The sequence below is a fragment of the Aquarana catesbeiana genome, linkage group LG03, assembly GCF_042186555.1.
Source record: "Aquarana catesbeiana isolate 2022-GZ linkage group LG03, ASM4218655v1, whole genome shotgun sequence".
NCBI lineage: Eukaryota > Metazoa > Chordata > Amphibia > Anura > Ranidae > Aquarana > Aquarana catesbeiana.
The window spans coordinates 686,263,274-686,282,420 of NC_133326.1; the positions used below are offsets into that span (position 1 = coordinate 686,263,274).

A 19,147-nucleotide genomic window follows, 5' to 3' on the forward strand; every position below is an offset into this window, starting at 1 on the left:
GAGAGGAGACCGATCGTGTGTTCCTAGTACAAAGGAACAGCGATCGGTCTCCTCCCCTTGTGAGTCCCCTCCCCTACAGTTAGAATCACTCCCTAGGTAACACATTTAACCCCTTGATCGCCCCCTAGTGTTAACCCCTTCCCTGCCAGTGACATTAATACAGAAATCAGTGCATTTGTATAGCACTGATCACTGTATAAATGTGAATGGTCCCAAAATAGTGTCAAAAGTGTCCGATATGTGCGCCGCAATGTCGCAGTCACAATAAAAATCGCAGCTCGGCACCATTACTAGTAAAAAAATGTAAAAAATAAAAATGCTATTAATCTATGCCTTATTTTGTAGATGCTATAACTTTTGCGCAAACCAATCAATATACACTTATTGCGATTTTTTTTAATCAAAAATATGTAGACGAATACGTATCGGTCTAAACTGAGGAAAAAAATAAGTTTTTTTATAAAAAATTGGGATATTTATTTCAGCAAAAAGGAAAAAATATTGTGTTTTTTTCAAACTTGTCACTTTTCTTTTTTTGTTTATAGCGCAAGAAATAACACAGATCACAGAGGTGATCAAATACCACCAAAAGAAAGCTCTATTTGTGGGGAAAAAAATGATACAAATTTCATTTGGGTACAGTATTGCATGACCGCGCAATTGTCATTCAAAGTGCGACAGCACTGAAAACTGAAAATTGGCCTGGGCAGGAAGGTGGTGAAAATGAGTATTGAAGTGGTTAAATACCCAAGATGGTGGGCGCCCACGTCATGCAAGCGCCAATGAGGAGAAAGGAAGACAGAATAGTAAATCACAAAACCGGTGCATACACCAGAAGTGAGTCCATTGCCGCCCTAACCCCCGGCGTTAGATGGAGGAACAAACACCCTCGCATCGTGGCAACGAATGTCGCCGCGAGCGGGGCGTACGCATGACGCCGATGCGTGGGAGGACACCCCCCGCCCACATCCCGAAATAGGGATGGAGAGGGGAGCTACTGCCAGGCATCGCAGCCCCGGAAACTAACAGAGGATGGCAACCTCCGCCCCCTGGATGAATCAGAGCTGGTAAATGTAAAACCAAAAAATGGCCAAACATAAAATTTTGTAATATGATATAATGAGAAATTAAATCACAACCGTTCATATAAGTTAATGTGAAAAATATATATATATATATTTAAAATAAAAATAGTGGTAAGTCAGATCACTAGAGCCCGGGGTGTCTTCAACCCAAATATAGAACATATAAAAACAGAGTGTGACCTGACATAGCCACTGTGGCAAGCCTCCATCCCTAATTACCGTCTTTATCAGCGTATAACACGTGCCGGCGTATAACACGCACCCCAAGTTTAGGCGGGAAGTTTGAGGAAAAAAACTTTTAGGAGGGAAGTTTACAAAAGAAAACTTGCCCATCAATGCAGCCTTATCAGTGTCCATCTGCAGCCTTCCCCAGTGTCCATCTGTAGCCTTGCCCAAAATTGCAGCATGATGGGTTTTTAAATTTAGCGCCGCCGAGATACACAGAGCCGGATGTGCTGTGTATTCGGCTCCTCTCGGCTTGTCCCCGCTGTCTCTGAGGGCAAGAGGACCGCCGCTGACATAGACCGAGCCGAGCCGAGTGTACTGTGTACTCGGCTACTTGGCTCTGCTCGCAGTCATGCCCCATCCCACCCCTTGGCCCGGCTCCTATGATGTACACAACACCGGTCCAATGGCGGGAGGTAAAGGCTAGGAGGCGGGACTGGGCGTGACTGCGAGCGGAGCCGAGCCTAGCCGAGTACACAGTACACTCGGCTTGGTCTATGTCGGCGGCACTCCTCTTGCCCTCACAGACAGCGGGGATCGGCGTATAACACGCACCCACGATTTTCCCCTGATTTTAAGAGGTTTGTTAGAGAACCTTAGTGAACAAACAGCATCATGAAGTCCAAGGAACACACCAGACAGGTCAGGGATAAAGTTGTGGAGAAGTTTAAAGCAGGGTTACGTTATAAAAAAATATCCCAAGCTTTGAACAACTCACAGAGAACCTTTGAATCCATCATCCAAAATTGGAAAGAGTATGGCACAACTGCAAACCTACCAAGACATGGCCCTCCACCTAAACTGACAGGCCGGGCAAGGAGAGCATTAATCAGAGAAGCAGCCAAGAGGTCCATGGTAACTCTGGAGGAGCTGCAGAGATCCACAGCTCAGGTGGGAGAATCTGTCCACAGGAGAAATATTAATCGTGCTCTCCACAAATCTGGTCTTTATGGAAGAGTGGCAAGAAGAAAGACATTGTTGAAAGAAAGCCATAAGAAGCCCCATTTGCAGTTTGCAAGAAAAAAGCATGTGGGGGGACACAGTAAACATGTGGAAGAAGGTGCTCTGGTCATATGAGGCCAAAATGTAACTTTTTGGCCTAAAAGCAAAATGCTATGTGTGGTGGAAAACTAACACTGCACATTACCCTGAACACACCATCCCCACCGTGAAACATGGTGGTGGCAGCATCATGTTGTGGGGATGTTTTTCTTCACCGCGGACAGGGAAGCTGGTCAGAGTTGATGGTAAGATGGATGGAGCCAAATACAGGGCAGTCTAATGCCGCATACACACAAGCGGACTTTTCGACCGGACTGGTCCGACGGACCGAATCCGGCGGACAATCAGACCATGTGTGGGCTCCATCAGACCTGCAGCAGACTTTTTCGGTCAAAAATATGACGGACTTTAGATTTGGAACATGTTTCAAATTTGTCCGACGGACTTGAGTCCGGTCGAAAAATCCGCTCGTCTGTATGCTAGTCCGACGGACGAAAACCCACGCTAGGGCAGCTATTGGCTACCAGCTATCAACTTCCTTATTTTAGTCTGGTCATGCGTCATCGCGTAAGAATCCGTCGGACTTTGGTGTGATCGTGTGTAGGCAAGTCCGTTCGTTCAAAAGTCCACCGGAAGTCCGTTGGAAAGTCCGTCGGACCAGTCCGGTCGAAAAGTCTGCCCGGGTGTACGCGGCATAAGAGTTATTATGGGAAAAAGGTGGCTCCTCTGATGCTTTATCACCAGTCCATGTTTCCCTAACAACCCAAAATTTTAAAAATCCAATTGCCATTGGGGCAGAAAATGAGGTGAAATCTTCTGAAGAGGAGCACAGACAGCAAAACAAATGTTACAGGGGTGATAACCCTTCCCTATGCTATCCAAAAAGCTTAAAAATAGATTTTTTGGCTGGAGTTACACTTACCTAAATTTACCTGTTCCGACTTACAAACAAATTCAACTTAAGAACAAACCTACAGACCCTATCTTGTTTGTAACCCGGGGACCGCCTGTATAGGGGTTGATTTACTAAATTTGTTCAGATAGAAGTTACAAAGCAAAAACAAAAACAAATTTGCATTACTTCTTACCACCCTAGCCCTTTTTTTTTTTTAATAAAAGACCAAAAAGCCCTACCTCCCTGGAATTCCTTTTGCTCCTCCATTAAATTTAGAGAGTTGTGTTAAATATGCGACTTAAAGTGGTTATAAACCCTTTACAACTACTTTTTGCTACAGGTAAGCCTATAAATAGGCTTACCTGTAGCTACCCTGGATATCTCCTAAACCTGCACAAGGCAGACTTCTGGGGAAATTAGTGAGCCAATCACACAAGCAGGAAATGATGTTTCTGGGGAGTGGTCAGTACACGTTCTGTGTACAGAACAACTTCATGTAGCCATATTGCATTGCATTTATAGAAAATTACAGCAACTGCAGATTAAAAAGAAAAGGTAATTTTTAATAACATTCATTTACAATAGGACTTGTATCGCAACTGTACACGCTATATTATTTTTTTCTTTATTTGCTATTTTTTTCCCCACTAAACTGGAGTTATCCTTTAACCACTTGACCACTGGGCACTTAAACCCCCTTCCTAACCAGACCAATTTTCAACTTTTGGTGCGCTCACATTTTGAATGACAATTACTCAGTCATGCAACACTGTACCTATATGAAAATGTTGTCCTTTTTTTCACACAAATAGAGCTTTCTTTTGGTTGTATTTAATCCCCGCTGGGTTTTTATTTTTTGCACTATAAAAAAAAAAAAAGACCGAAAATCCTGTTAAAAAATTAATTTTTCTTCGTTTCTGTTATAAAATTTTGCAAATTAGTAATTTTTCTTCATAAATTTTGGCCAAAATTTATACTGCTACATACCTTTGGTAAAAATAACCCAAATCAGTGTATATTTTTTGGCCTTTGTAAAATTTATAGAGTCCACAAGCTATGGCGCCAATCTCTGAAAATTGGTCACACCTGATGTACTGACGGCCTAATCTAAATTCTTGAGACCCTAACAAGCCAGGAAAGTACAAATACCCCCAAATGACCCCTTTTTGGAAAGTAGATATTCCGAGGTATTTAGTAAGAGGCATGGTGAGTTTTTTGAAGTTGTAATTAAGAAGTTGTAATTTTTTCCCACAATTCTTTGCAAAATCAAGATTTTTAAATTTGTTATATTATAAGTTATTTCTCACACAGCATATGCATAGCACAAATTACACCCCAAAACACATTCTTCGACACCTCCTGAGTATGGTAATACCACATGTGTGAGACTTTTACACAGCGTGGCCACATACAGAGGCCCAACATGCAGGGAGCACCATCAGGTGTTCTTGGAGCATAAATTACACATATAAGACTACCTCTTACACTTTTAAAGGCCCTGGAGCACCAGGACAATGGAAACGCCCCAAAAATGACCCCATTTTGGAAAGAAAACACGCCAACGTATAGTCTATGAGGCATAATGAGTCTTTTGAACATGTCATTTTTTTCTACAAGTTTTTGAAAAATGTGTAAAGAAAATGAAAACGCATTTTTTTTTTTTTACACAAAGTTGTCCATTTATACAATATTTCTAACACATAGCATGTACATACCAAAAATTACACCCCAAAATAGATTCTCCTACTATTCCTGAGTACGGCGATACCACATGTGGGAGACTTTTACACAGCCTGGCCACATATAGAAGCCCAACATGCAGGGAGCACCGTCAGGTGTTCTAGGGGCATAAGTTTCAAATCTAATTTGATTACCTATTACACTTTTGTGAGGCACTGTAGTGACATGGATGTGGCATGGATGAGCATGAATGGGGATGGATGAGCCGTGGATGGGGATGGCTGAGTATGGATGGGATGACTGAGCATGAATGAGTATGGCTGAGTACGGCCGGGTACGACTGAGTACGACTGGGTACGGCTGAGTATGGAAGATGGTTAGGTACGTCTGAGTATGGCTGGGTATGGCTGAGTATGGCTGGCTATTACTGGGTATGGCTGAGTATTGCTGGGTATGGCTGAGTATGGATGAGGTTGGATGGGATGGCTGAGCATGGATGGATGGATGAGTATTGCTGAGGATGAATGAGCATGGATGAGTATTGTTACGTAGGCATGGATGGCTGAGCATGGATGAGTATTGCTGATTAGGAATGCTTGGCTGAGCATGGATGGATGGATGAGGCTGCAATGGGCACAGATCAGCGCTGTGGGCACTACAGATCCAGCCCACAGCGCTGCTGCACCCGATCCCTCCCCTCTCCGCTCACACTGTACCGATCAGTACAGAGAGGGGAGAGAGCAACCGCACATGATGCCGGTTTGTTTACAAGTGATCGCTCCGTCATTTGACGGAGTGATCACGTGGTAAACGGACACTGTCAGCGGCCATTTACCGTGATCTGTGATGCGACCCGGCGGTCACGGATATTCCCGGGGGCACGCGGGAGCACGATTCTGGGAGGACGTCAATGTACGCCCTCCAAGAGTTATCGACCCGCGCTGTAGCCGTCATTCGGCTATGGCGCGGTCGTTAAATGGTTAAGGTAAATATGTTAACCAAGGGGTGTGAAATGTCATTTCTGAAGTATTATGGGGAGAGATTGTATAACATATTTAGTTTTTTTCGTATGGTTTTAAAGATTTACAAAAAAATTTGAAATTTAGAAAAAGCCCCTACCGAGCCTGTAGAAAAGGCTCATCCCAACATATATATGACTGTCTGCCTTGGCATTTGGTCACGCGAGCCCAGTGGAAGACACTTGGGTAAAGGCCATCACAGAGTTGTCCAGTCAGATACTCCATCGGATGTCAGCTGCTCCCCCTTCAGCTAAGACAGGGGTTTCCACACTCTGATGCAACGGGTCACTCTAATGAGAACTCTGATGTAAGGGGTCCTGCTGATGGGTACCCTAATATAAGGGGGACTTTGATGAAGACTCTGATGTACGGGGTTTCTAAAGGAGACTCTGATGTAAACGAGGACTCATGTTGATTTGGAATTTATTTTCTTTGGTTACTGAAGTTTTTTCTCTAAAACCTATTCATTCATTTAAATTTGATTTGTTTATTTAAAGAACACTGATTTTTTTTGGCCTGTGAATATTTGTAAAATGTGGCCTTTGTACTAATAAAGTTTGTTTTGTATTTTCGTGGTTCAGAATCGATTTAGCATTTTTTGGAAGTTATTTCGGAAGATTCAGATTCATTCGTTATGTCCTTATGTTATTTTGGATGTTTCAAACATTAAGGCTCGATTCACACTGCTGCGACCCCAAAGTCGTGTGACTTTGCATTTTGACATCAATGCGACTTTGATGTTTTGCAACTTTGGCCAATCTTAATACAGTGTGACACATATTATTGATTCAGATGCATTTAAATCTCCAAATAACTAAAATTTCGTCTGAATTTCAAATTTGTAATGAAACGAATCGCAAATGTCTACCAGCCATAGCAGGCTTCCCTTTCAAGGGAATGCCTCCTATGTGGTTATTAGGTAACCAGAAAGCTGGAGAACTCTATTAGAGGGAACCCTGGAGTGGGCTATTAGGGGGAACCCTGGAGTGGGATATTGGAGGGAACCCTGGAGTGGGATATTGGAGGGAACCCTGGAGTGGGGTATTACCAAACATGTTTGAAGAAACCATTAAGTAATGGACCTTTGCAAGCTACTCTAGATTAAACACCTTTAAATGCTGTATGGACTGTTGCGATGTCTGTTGCACGAGTAAAGTAAAGTTTCAGCAAGAAGCAGACTGAGCCTCATCATTCCAATGGCCTTTACCTGGGGAAAGTGCTGGCCACCCAATGGTGGTGCAAGGTCCCCTGTCTGGACCCCACCCTGGGAAAACTTATGACCCTGGGATGGGTGGATGGTTTGGTCAAGCCTGGGAACCACTATACTTAGGCCCCCAACAACTGTTTTGTAAAAGTATTCATGTAGTCACCTTGCCGAAGGCTTGTGAATGTGGAGCCAGAGCTCAGGTATGGTTTCCAACCCCGCTGGCTGAAAGTGAGATCGGGCTTATCAACCACCACTAGGGGTGCTACAAGCCAGTCCAGAGTATTGGTGTGCAGTTGTTGTTGGAGTGAGTGCTTTTAATGTGGAAGTAGTCTAAAGGAGCCGGAGGAGATCAGGAGCACGGATATGGGAAAACAGAAAAAAAAAGAGCAGTATTTTATCATTATTATACAAGATTTATATAGCGCCAACAGTTTGCGCAGCGCTTTACAATGTAAAGGGAGACAGTACAGTTACAATGCAATAGAGTACAAGAAGGTTAGGAGGGACCTGCTCATAAGAGCTTACAATCTAATAGGTTAAGGCAAGTGGTACAGAAGGTTATAACTGTGGGGGATGAGCTGATGGAAGTGATAAAGGTTCAGTTAATTGGAGGTGTGATAGGCTTCCCTGGATAGGCAAGTATTCAGGGATTGCCTAAAGGCAGCCAGAGTAGGGGATAGCTGGACAGATTGAGGTAGAGAGTTCCAGAGGATGGGAGAGGCTGTGGAGAAGTCCTGGAGATGAGCATGGTACAAGGGAGCTTGAGAGCAGGAGGTCTTAGGCGGAGCATAGAGGACGGTTTGGGTAATAATTGGAGACAATAGCAAACTAAAGGTTGATCAGTTAAGTTTGAATGTTAATAAAAAAAAAATATTCATAAAGTAGAGTGTGGCATATTCATTAGGAAAACAAATCCTAGTAATGTGTTAATAATAAAAGTATTTTTTATATGTATCAAAGATTAATGCATCTTTTAACGTTATGCTACTTCTGAGACTGGAGGGGCACTATTCCCAAAAGATAAGCTGGAACAATCTACAATAAATTTAAAAGATATATTTCCAAAGTGCATCGCATTGTCCTCATCAGTTCTAAAAAGAAATTATTTAGCAGGCAATTTGACAATAATTGAGCCACCTCTGGGATGGAGAGATGGTGTTTTGAAATAATATGTAAAATGGTCTTAATTTTCCCATAAGAGAACAGTAGAAGAAATGTAGCCAGTCATAATATTATGCCGGGTAAAGGACAAGCAATGCGCAATTCCCTAAATTGACAATTGACTAAAATTGGCCATACACCAGTAGAATTTTAGTCAAAAAGTATTATTCTCAGAGCATTCGTTCAATTCTCTAATGCTTAATGGAGTCAAATCAATGTTTTTTGTTCACCGTAGTGACAAGAAAATTTGAAAAGAAATTCTGTAAGTGAATGTGTTTTTTCTTCAGGAAAACATACGTACATATTGTAATGAACTTGTTTATTATGTCTGTGATTCAATTCAAATAGTAGGTCTGGATGAAAATTATAGGACTTCAAAAGAAATTAGATGACTCAATGACGGCAAGAAAGAATGCTCCGATTTTTCAGAATTTCTCTACGAAATTCTACCGGTGAATGGCCAGACATTAAAAAAAAAACAGTTACTGTCTGCATTGCAACAATATCTTAAGAAAACTGAACATGGAGAGTTAAACACAGGAAAGAAAGGAACCAATGTATGGTATGGAGTAATAACTGTTTGCCTGCAATAGCTACCGACTCCTGCCTAATTTTTCCACTACGCCCCACGTTTTAGACTGTGGCTTAGGGTCGGTATCGATGAGTTTTGCTTGCTTCTGACTTTTTATTCTTCCCATACAAGTCAAAGCCCACTTTAAGCAGGTCAAATCGACCAGATGGTCATCCACTGCAGGAGAGAAGCATCTCAAACGGGCACAAACAGGCACAAGTTTGAAGCCCATCAACATAAGCCCTTAAAGTGATCCTGTTGCTTATCTAAACACCAGCCAATGGTCCCTTATATTAGAAATGAGCCAGTGAGATCTTCACTGTCTCAAACGGCCAGAAGTACTGTTCTTATCCACCACTTCCAGGTGCATCAGATAAAGTGTCCCCTGCTGACTCCTGTCTGCTTTTTCCACACCATCCCAAATTTCAGACTGTAATTGAGGGCCAGTTTCATTGGGCTTTTGTTTGCTTCAGACTGTTTTTTTATTCCCACATATGTGAAAACCCACTTAAAGTAGGTCAAATGGTCCAGAGGGAGGTAAACTGCACCTGGCAATAAATTCTGAACGATCTCAGAAGCATGTCAAACTGATACCATCAACACAAACCCAAAGCCTGTTGACGCATACCCCTAAAGTGACCCCGTTTGTCTAATGCCCCGTACACACGGTCGGACTTTGTTCGGACATTCCGACAACAAAATCCTAGGATTTTTTCCGACGGATGTTGGCTCAAACTTGTCTTGCATACACACGGTCACACAAAGTAGTCAGAAAATCCGATCATTCTGAACACGGTGACGTAAAACACGTACGTCGGGACTTTAAACGGGGCAGTAGCCAATAGCTTTCATCTCTTTATTTATTCTGAGCATGCGTGGCACTTTGTCCGTCGGATTTGTGTACACACGATCGGAATTTCCGACAACGGATTTTGTTGTCGGAAAATTTTATATCCTGCTCTCCAACTTTGTGTGTCGGAAAATCCGATGGAAAATGTGTGATGGAGCCTACACACGGTCGGAATTTCTGACAAAAAGGTCCTATCACACATTTTCCGTCGGAAAATCCGACCGTGTGTACAGGGCATAAGAAAAAATCCACCTAGTTAGATACCTCCCAACTTTTTGAGATGGGAATAAGGGACACCTATTAGCAAAAGTATGTAGGTGTAGGACACACCCCCTGCCACGCCCCTTAAGGGAGAATTATACAAAAATTATTAGTTAAACCCACAAGTGTTTTTTTTAACACTTCTATTCCTTTATATTGGCTTTTGAAATGTACAAATGCAACAATTTAGAAACTGCATGAAAGGTTTAGCACTGGGAAACACTTTTTGATAAATAGTGCATTTTATATACAGGTATATGCATCAGACCAAAATGAGGCACAGAGGGACTTTGTCGTAAATCAGGGACAGTTGGGAGCTATGTAGTTGCCCCATATAATAAAAATATCTGCATACTTATTTCTCTGGCGGGTGGCCAATGAGATCTTTACTTGGACGGTTCCTATCCAACACTTCCAGATGTGTACAGGTGTTTAGATAGCATGTACCCCAATTGACAATGTGGTGTCTTCTGCCAGCATCTAAGTCATTACTGTGTCTTGTAGTTACTTCTGGGAGGAACCACAGTGCCTCAGTGAGGAACATGCTATCCAATTCACCTAGAAATGTCAAGGGGTAAATATTTAGTTTTTTTTTTCTATTAGATGGAATATTAGTGGGGACATGCACCATAAATTTACTTTCTTTCAACTTCAAGAGAACTTTTCTCTGTTGTGAGTAGAACAGGTGTTCCTATTGAAAGATGATCTTCTCTCATTTGACAGTAGAACAGATGACTCTATTGAAAGATTTTTTTATTTTCATGCGACAAATTCAACATTTTGGAATTTTCCCACACTTTTAGTCCCACTGACAATGGTTACCAGTACAAAAAGAGAGGGTGACTCTGTCTAAAGGGCAAAGGCTCTAATCCTGGCCTATGCTACTCAAAACGAAGATACACATTAAGCAATAGTTTGTTATTGTGGCTGATGTCCTGACTGTCTGCTGTCGTGTGGCATTTAGAAAATCCCAGTAGGAGCCATACACTGGTCACAGAATTTATCCTTTTGGGCCTCGGAAACCTCAACAGCTTCCGGATTCCACTCTTCATCGTCTTTCTGATGGTCCACATTATGGCCTTAACCAGAAATGGGCTTGTCATTGTCTTACTTGTGGTCAGAGTCTCCACTCTGACATGTACTTCTTCTTAAGCCAGTTGTCTTTGTCGGAAATCCTCTTCACCAGTAACTTTATGCCCAACATGTTATGGCTCATATTGGTAGGAGGTGGAAAAGTAACCAAGGGGCCAAGCCTGAAGTAATCTAACAGGACTTCATTTTCTGACTAAAGTCCCACTTTAATATTCTGATCTTGGTTAGTTGCTTATTCAATTATCTTGGTCAAAATGCTGAGCTTACAAAAACAGTGGCCTGTCTCATGTGATCAGATATTTTAAATGTGTAAGTTAAGACTCCATAAGTAGTATATAACCCAGTGATTCGCAAACTGTGTTCCGCGAGAGATTTGCAGGTGTGCCGTGGGATTTTTCAGGGGGCCCTCAGCAAAACACTGTGTAGCCAAGTCCCGGGCCTCTCCAGGCCTAACGATGACCTCCAGATTTAGGGACAGCTGACATCCTTCTGTGTAGAGTGGGTTACGAGGCATGGTGGGTGTAATGTAAGGTAGATTAATGGCGCCAGACACTTCTTGAATGCAAAGAGATTTATTGTCTTGAAAACAGAACTGTGGAAGAGAGGGTTAGGGCCAGGACACCCTTGAGCAGTTGCAATGTTAATTTAGCAGACTCAGAGACTTCTATAGGTAGACAGCCATGCAGGGAAAGGCATCCAGCAAGACACCACATCTGCATGGGTAGGACCATTGTCTCCTATGGCAACAATCTTGAAAAAGTTTCTAACAAAGGTTGTAATAAACTTCTTCACTTTTTCTAAAATCTCCTATTGTAGATCTTCGCTCAACTGAGCTCCCAGTCTTGCACTAGACCTGACACTAGACTTGCAATCTTCTCATTCAGTATCTTCCTCAAGCGTCACTTCCGCGTCCGTGCTGGGTCCCTAGCTTGGCACTCACTGATACTCCTCAAGCGTCACCCCATTAGCCTACTCAGTCCCTGGCTTGGCTTAGCAATATTGCTCTGCAAGCATCACCTCCACTGGCTGGGTCCCTGGCTTGACATCTGCTAAAGTTTCCCAATTCTTCACCATCTCCTGGTGGTGAGAATACTGCTCTGGTACTTGCTTCAGCTACTCACAGTGGCCCTGGTAGTAAGGTGGATGGTTCCTTAGTGGCGACAGCTTCCCCTCTACCTCCGACTGCGACAGATTCTCCGGCCAGCAGAACCGTCACTTCTGGTTGGACTGCAAGCCGCAATCCCAACCCTACGCTGCTCTCTTGGTTCTGGATAGGCCCTCAGACAGCCTAGCAGCCAGATGTTCCCCGTGATAGGCCTCAGGCTCCGGCCTAGCAGCCCGGGGCAGCACAACACACATCCACCCAGACACCCGATCACCTGACCTCACCCAAATAAATAAGCTCTCCCAGCAGCCCAAGGGACCTAAGAAAATCCCTGCCCAATGGCTGAGACACCCCATTCATTCCTAATCTGTTCTTGCAATGCCCTTGACTTATCTAATGCCACCAGATACCCGGCCATCTAGTGGCAGAAGAGAGAAGTGCAGCAATTCCAGAATTAAGGCAAAACCAATTGACCTCCTATCAACTGGCCAAGGCAACAATCACTTGGCAAATAAATTTACTAGCAACCTTGCCTAAACATCAGTGTGCTACAACTGTAACAGCGGTCAGAGTGCCCCTTAGACCCATGGGGCCAGGGTGGGAGGGCTTGATGACAGTCTGTGTTGGAGCGCAGCGTGACACGTAGCGACCGCCGGAAAGGACGATCACCGGGTTTTCAGAGCATGCACGATAGGAGCTTTGCGACTTACGCAGCTCTCCGAGCCATGTACCTGTGTACCCACTTCACCAGCACCACGGAAGCACCTATTGTATGATGTGGCTGTATACTTCCTCCCTCATGTGAGTTGATTCTTTTAATAAGTGCTGTGAGATACTACTACACGGTCTTAGAGTCTTAAGCCTCGTACACACGATCCGATTGTTGGCAGGGGATTGTGTGATGACAGACTGTTGGCTTAAAATCTGACCATTAGTACGCTCCTTCAGACAATTGTTGTCCAACTTTCAGCCAGCAAATTTTTGGCGGACAACAGTCTGTTGTCAGATTTTCGTATTGTGTGTACACAAATTCATCACACAAAAGTCCAAAGTACAAAACACGCATGCTCGGAATCAATGCTCACTAAACACAACATTAGCAGAAGTTGCCCAAAGGGTGGCGCTCAAGAGCTGAAATTCCACGTAGTACGTCACTACGTTTGTGTTTGTTGGCCGACAATTGTGTGTCGTTTGTATGCAAGACATGATCCAGGCACACGCCCTTCGGACAAAAGTCTGACGCTCTGTTGGTCAACAATCCGATCGTGTGTAACGAGGCTTTAGACTTAGAGGCGCCTGTCTGTCCCCTTTTCACTTCTGCCTACCCTACAGTGTTAACTTAAGATTAGGAGTTCTTCAACACTTAGACCAGCAGCCCAGGTGGATTCTCTTTTTTCCCCCCCTTAAAAAAAAAAAAATAGACATTAGCCACAATTAACTGCCACACATCCTTTGGCGCAGTGCCTTTTTCTCCTCTTTATTCGCAATAACAATAATAATAGTCTAAGACAGTTTGTTCATTGTTTAGCGGTGGAGAAATACTTATTTACCGCAAAAATTGTTAAATCTTTTTTAGGCGTGCCGCAAAATTTTTAATTAAAAAAAAAAATTTTTTTAGATGTTTTTGGTGCACCACAAAAAAATTTGAGAAAAAATAAAACTCTAAGGGCCCTTTCATACTAGTGGTTGGGGGGGGGAATCGGAGAAGCATAAGGCTGAGCTGCAGTCTTACCACCCCCTGGCCAGCCACTGGGAATCTAACATAACAGCCTGACAGAGCTGTGCACACGCCACGGCCATAGCATTTTTAACCACTTAACCTCCGGAAGGTTTTTTTCTATTTATTTTATTTAAATTTATTTATTATTTTATTTTTTATTCTTCGTGACCGGTGTATTTTTTGCTATGCAGCACTGCGCTACTTTAACTGGCAATTACGTGGTCATACAATATTAAAACAATTAAAAAACCCAATGAAATTTTTATAATTTTTTTCACACAAATAGAGCTTTCTTTTGGTGGTATTTAATCATCACTGGGATTTTTATTTTTTGCAATATAAACAAATAAATACAGAAAAAAAAAAAAAGTTTTCTTAGTCTCTGATATAAAATTTTGCAAACCAATACTCTTTCTATATGAATTTAGGCCAAAATTTTTTCTGCTACATTTTTTTGGTGAAAATAACCCAAATCAGTGTATATTAAAGCGATTGTAAAGGCTCGTTTTTTGTTTTTTTTTTTAAATAACAAACATGTTATACTTACCTCCACTGTGCAGCTCGTTTTGCACAGAGAGGCCCCAATCCTCGGCATCTGCGGCCCGCCGGCGGCTCCTTACCACATCATATAACTCCCTAGGAAAAGCGCACTCCTGGGGGGTTACCTTGCGGTCGAGTCCAGCATTTGCATCCATAGACATGAATCTGGACTCGGCCCCACCCCTCGGTGCCGGCGTCATTGGATTTCATTGACAGCAGCGGGAGCCAATGGCTGCATTGCTATCAATCTATCCAATCAAGAGCCTGGACCCCATGGAAAGAGGGACAGCGCGTCCCCGCCAAGTGAATTCCAGGGCTCAGGTAAGTAAAACAGGGGGCTGGGGGGCCGGTGCCTGCCAGAAGTTTTTTCACCTTAAAGCATAGGATGCATTAAGGTGAAAAAACACAAGCCTTTACAACCCCTTTAGTCTGTGTGAAAATTATAGAGTGCACAAACTATGATATATCTATCTATACACATAATATTATATATATATATATATATATATATATATATATACACACACACACATATATATATATATGACTAAGACTGGGATGCCATTAAAGTTCATGTGCCTGTAAAGGCAGGCGTCCCAATACTTTTGGTAATATAGTGTGTGTGTATATATATATATATATATATATATATATATATATATATATACACACACACACATATACACACACACACACACACACACACACACACACACACACACACACACACACACACACACACACACACACACACACACTATTACCAAAAGTATTGGGACGCCTGCCTTTACACGCACATGAACTTTAATGGCATCCCAGTCTTAGTCCGTAGGGTTCAATATTGGGTTGGTCCACCCTTTGCAGCTACAACAGCTTCAACTCTTCTGGGAAGGCTGTCCACAAGGTTTAGGAGTGTGTCTATGGGAGTGTTTGACCATTCTTCCAGAAGTGCATTTGTGAGGTCAGGCACTGATGTTGGACAAGAAGGCCTGGCTCGCAGTCTCCGCTCTAATTCATCCCAAAGGTGTTCTATCGGGTTAAGGTCAGGACTCTGTGCAGGCCATTCAAGTTCCTCCACCCTAAACTCGCTCATCCAGGTCTTTATGGACCTTGCTTTGTGAACTGGGCCATCCCCAAACTGTTCCCACAAAAATGGAAGCATGAAATTGTCCAAAATGTCTTGTTATGCTGATGCCTTGAGAGTTCCCTTCACTGGAACTAAGGGGACAAGCCCAACCCCTGAAAAACAACCCCACACCATAATACCCCCCTCCACCAAATGATATGGACCAGTGCACAAAGCAAGGTCCATAAAGACATGGATGAGCAAGTTTGGGGTGGAGGAACTTGACTGGCCTGCACAGAGACCTGACCTCAACCCAAGAGAACCCTACGGACTAAGACTGGGATGCCATTGAAGTTCATGTGCGTGTAAAGGCAGGTGTGCCAATACTTTTGACAATATACTGTATTTGAAAATTGATCAAGCCAGTTGTACCGACGGCCTATCTCATTTCATGAGGCCCTAAAATGCCAGGACAGTACAAATTGAATTTGTGAAATTTTTGAAAGGTAGACAGTCCAAGAGGCATGGTGAGTTTTTGGAAGTTGTAATTTTATATCAGAATTTTTGTGGGAAAAGAAGACATTTAATAAAATGTAGGTTTTTTCCCCACAATTTTTAATTTTTTTTTTACATACTGTCACCAGTGCCGGTATGTTACCTAGCCTGGCTGTGCCGCCTATCCGCAAGAAATGTACTGTGGGCAGGCGGCAAGCAGTTAACAGGCATCAGTAGCCTGCATGATGCCTGAACAGAGATGGTTCCATCCTTCTGGAGAAAAAAAAGCAGATAAGGCTTTATCAGGGGGAGTGCTGTCTCTGGAAGCGGTAATAAACACCTGGAGGTGTTACACTGGAACACTTCTTAGCACTTATGTACATTAAAAAATATATTTGATGTTCTGTCCACTTAAGCATCACACGTACATTTTTTCAAATTGTTTTGGCATCAGAAAATGCTGTTAACATTTAATTAGCAGGACGTCTGTGTAAGGCAACCATGATTAAATATGGACAGGAAGACAAAAACTTTGATGAAATAGGTTCAAATATTTATTGGCAACACAAACTTCAGTTCCTTTCATTATCTAAAGCAGGGGTCTCCAAACTTTCTAAGTAAAAGGCCAGTTTACTGTCCTTTTGGCTACGGGGCGTACAGTGGCCGGTGGGAGTAGAAAATGCCCCAGCATCAGTGGGCATAAAAAATGCCCCATCACTGGTTTCAATGGGAAGAAGTAAGCCCCATTGTTGGTACTGCGGTCAATTAAATTATTCTTCCCATCGTCAGTGGGAGGAATAGGTTCCCATCATTGGTGTCAGTTGGTGGAATAGTGCCCCCAGATAAAGGCAAGCAGAGGGCCACATCTGCACCCCCCCCCCCCCTCGCCCCGGACCGCAGTTTGGAGACCACTGATCTAAAGCAATGATTATTTGTGTTCACACCAATCACAAATTCCACTCTATGGAAGACACGTTAAACAGTATATAATGTGCATAGTTCCAGATATTGCATCTACAATAGTAGAAAACATTGACATACAAAATATGAAGGATTAGCATACTTAGTATGGGCCAGAGCACATAAGCAGTGGTTTAAGGCATAAATAAATCTGAGTAACAGAGTGCAATAAGATCGATTCATGGGATACCAAACAAACAGGAACATGCCAAGAGGAAAAAAAATGAAACATAGGGCTTATGACAAGACAGAATACATGCATAGAGCTGGGATTAGTTCAGGACACTGTGTATAGAGTTGGGATTAGTACAGGACACTGTGCATAAAATTAATGAAGTCACGTGATCAGGTGACGCAACACATTGGGAGGAGCCAATGACGTCATGCCGTAAGTGTACAGGCCGCCATTTTGTTGGAGGCTTTCCCTGCTGTAATGCCTGTAAACTGCTGTGCACCAGGATATGTGCACAGGGCACTGCGCATAGAGCTGGGATTAGTACAGGGCACTGCGCATAGAGCTGGGATTAGTACAGGGCACTGCGCATAGAGCTGGGATTAGTACAGGGCACTGCGCATAGAGCTGGGATTAGTACAGGGCACTGCGCATAGAGCTGGGATTAGTACAGGGCACTGCGCATAGAGCTGGGATTAGTACAGGGCACTGCGCATAGAGCTGGGATTAGTACAGGACACTGCGCATAGAGCTGGGATTAGTACAGGACACTGCGCATAGAGCTGGGATTAGTACAGGACACTGCGCATAGAGCTGGGATTAGTACAGGACACTGCGCATAGAGCTGGGATTAGTACAGGACACTGCGCATAGAGCTGGGATTAGTACAGGACACTGCGCATAGAGCTGGGATTAGTACAGGACACTGCGCATAGAGCTGGGATTAGTACAGGGAGCTGCGCATAGAGCTGGGATTAGTACAGGGCACTGCGCATAGAGCTGGGATTAGTACAGGGAGCTGCGCATAGAGCTGGGATTAGTACAGGGAGCTGCGCATAGAGCTGGGATTAGTACAGGGCACTGTGCATAGAGCTGGGATTAGTACAGGGCACTGCGCATAGAGCTGGGATTAGTACAGGACACTGCGCATAGAGCTGGGATTAGTACAGGACACTGCGCATAAAGCTGGGATTAGTACAGGACACTGCGCATAAAGCTGGGATTAGTACAGGACACTGTGCATAGAGCTGGGATTAGTACAGAACACTGCGCATAGATCTGGGATTAGTATAGGGCACTTTGTATAGAGCTGGGATTAGTACAGGGCACTTTGTATAGAGCTGAGATTAGTAGAGGACACTGCGCATAGAGCTGGGATTAGTACAGGAAGACTATTATGTTAAACCAAGATTAAGACAATTATTTGGACATATAGATAAGTGTAGTAAAAGGACAGTCTGAGTAGAGCTGGGATTACCAGAGGACAACATGCACGGTTTGGTAATAGAACAGGAATCTGTACATGGAGCTTGGATTGAAACCGTATGGTATTTTCTACCAGGGTAAGCGCTGGAATGTTTTCTATGTAGTGGGGATTGCATTACTCTATGTCTTCTACATAAAGGCCCGTCAAGTGCTGAGATGACACATGAGTGTTGGTTCTTGGTAGTGCTCGTTAGTCCTGGAAAACAGTCAGGATTTTTGTATTTTTCAGATTCTTGGTACAGTCCTTCCAACATGGTCACGTCCAGACTTCAGTTGGGATAACTCCCTCCTTGCTGTTTAATGGAGGTAACAAGTTCTCCTCAGAAAGAAAGTGCAACGGGAACTCCACCAAATGGCCTTTCACCCGCGTTAACATCTCCCTTGAGAGCTGGGGGTTTGTGCTGGCAAGGCTGGGCACGGCTGTATAGGCCTGGCGTACACGGTGACTCGTCACGGCATTGGTTGGAAGACAACGAAACACCTTTGAGAGTGGACAGACACAGAAAAATTAAGGTGATACGGAAACTGGACAGTGGTCGTCCATGAGGAGTTCTTATGTTCACTACAGGTGATCTAACCTGCATATATACATCCTCAACTCCAATTTACTAGATGTAACTCACTCCATTGAAGGGTTACTTCAACCAAAAGTGATATTTCCTTCAGAGGTTGAGTTTTGTAGGTTTCCCATATACCCTGAAGACTCCAATGGTGAGAACTCCCTCCAATGCTTCTAAGCTATGATCTTCTCCATCATGGACTTTTTGGATGTCTC

General features: G+C 43.3%; 1 protein-coding gene across 2 annotated transcripts in view; it reads right to left on the reverse strand.

Annotated features, from left to right (window-relative positions):
* Positions 1–16,505: 16,505 nt before the first annotated feature.
* PLD2 (phospholipase D2) overlaps positions 16,506–19,147 on the reverse strand; it is a 123,003-nt gene continuing 120,361 nt past the window's right edge. For both annotated transcript variants that reach the window (XM_073623011.1, XM_073623010.1), the window contains exon 25: positions 16,506–18,853. In XM_073623011.1, coding sequence (XP_073479112.1) covers positions 18,629–18,853 — 225 coding nt within the window. In that variant the 3' untranslated portion in view covers positions 16,506–18,628. The remainder of the gene's footprint in view (positions 18,854–19,147) is intronic.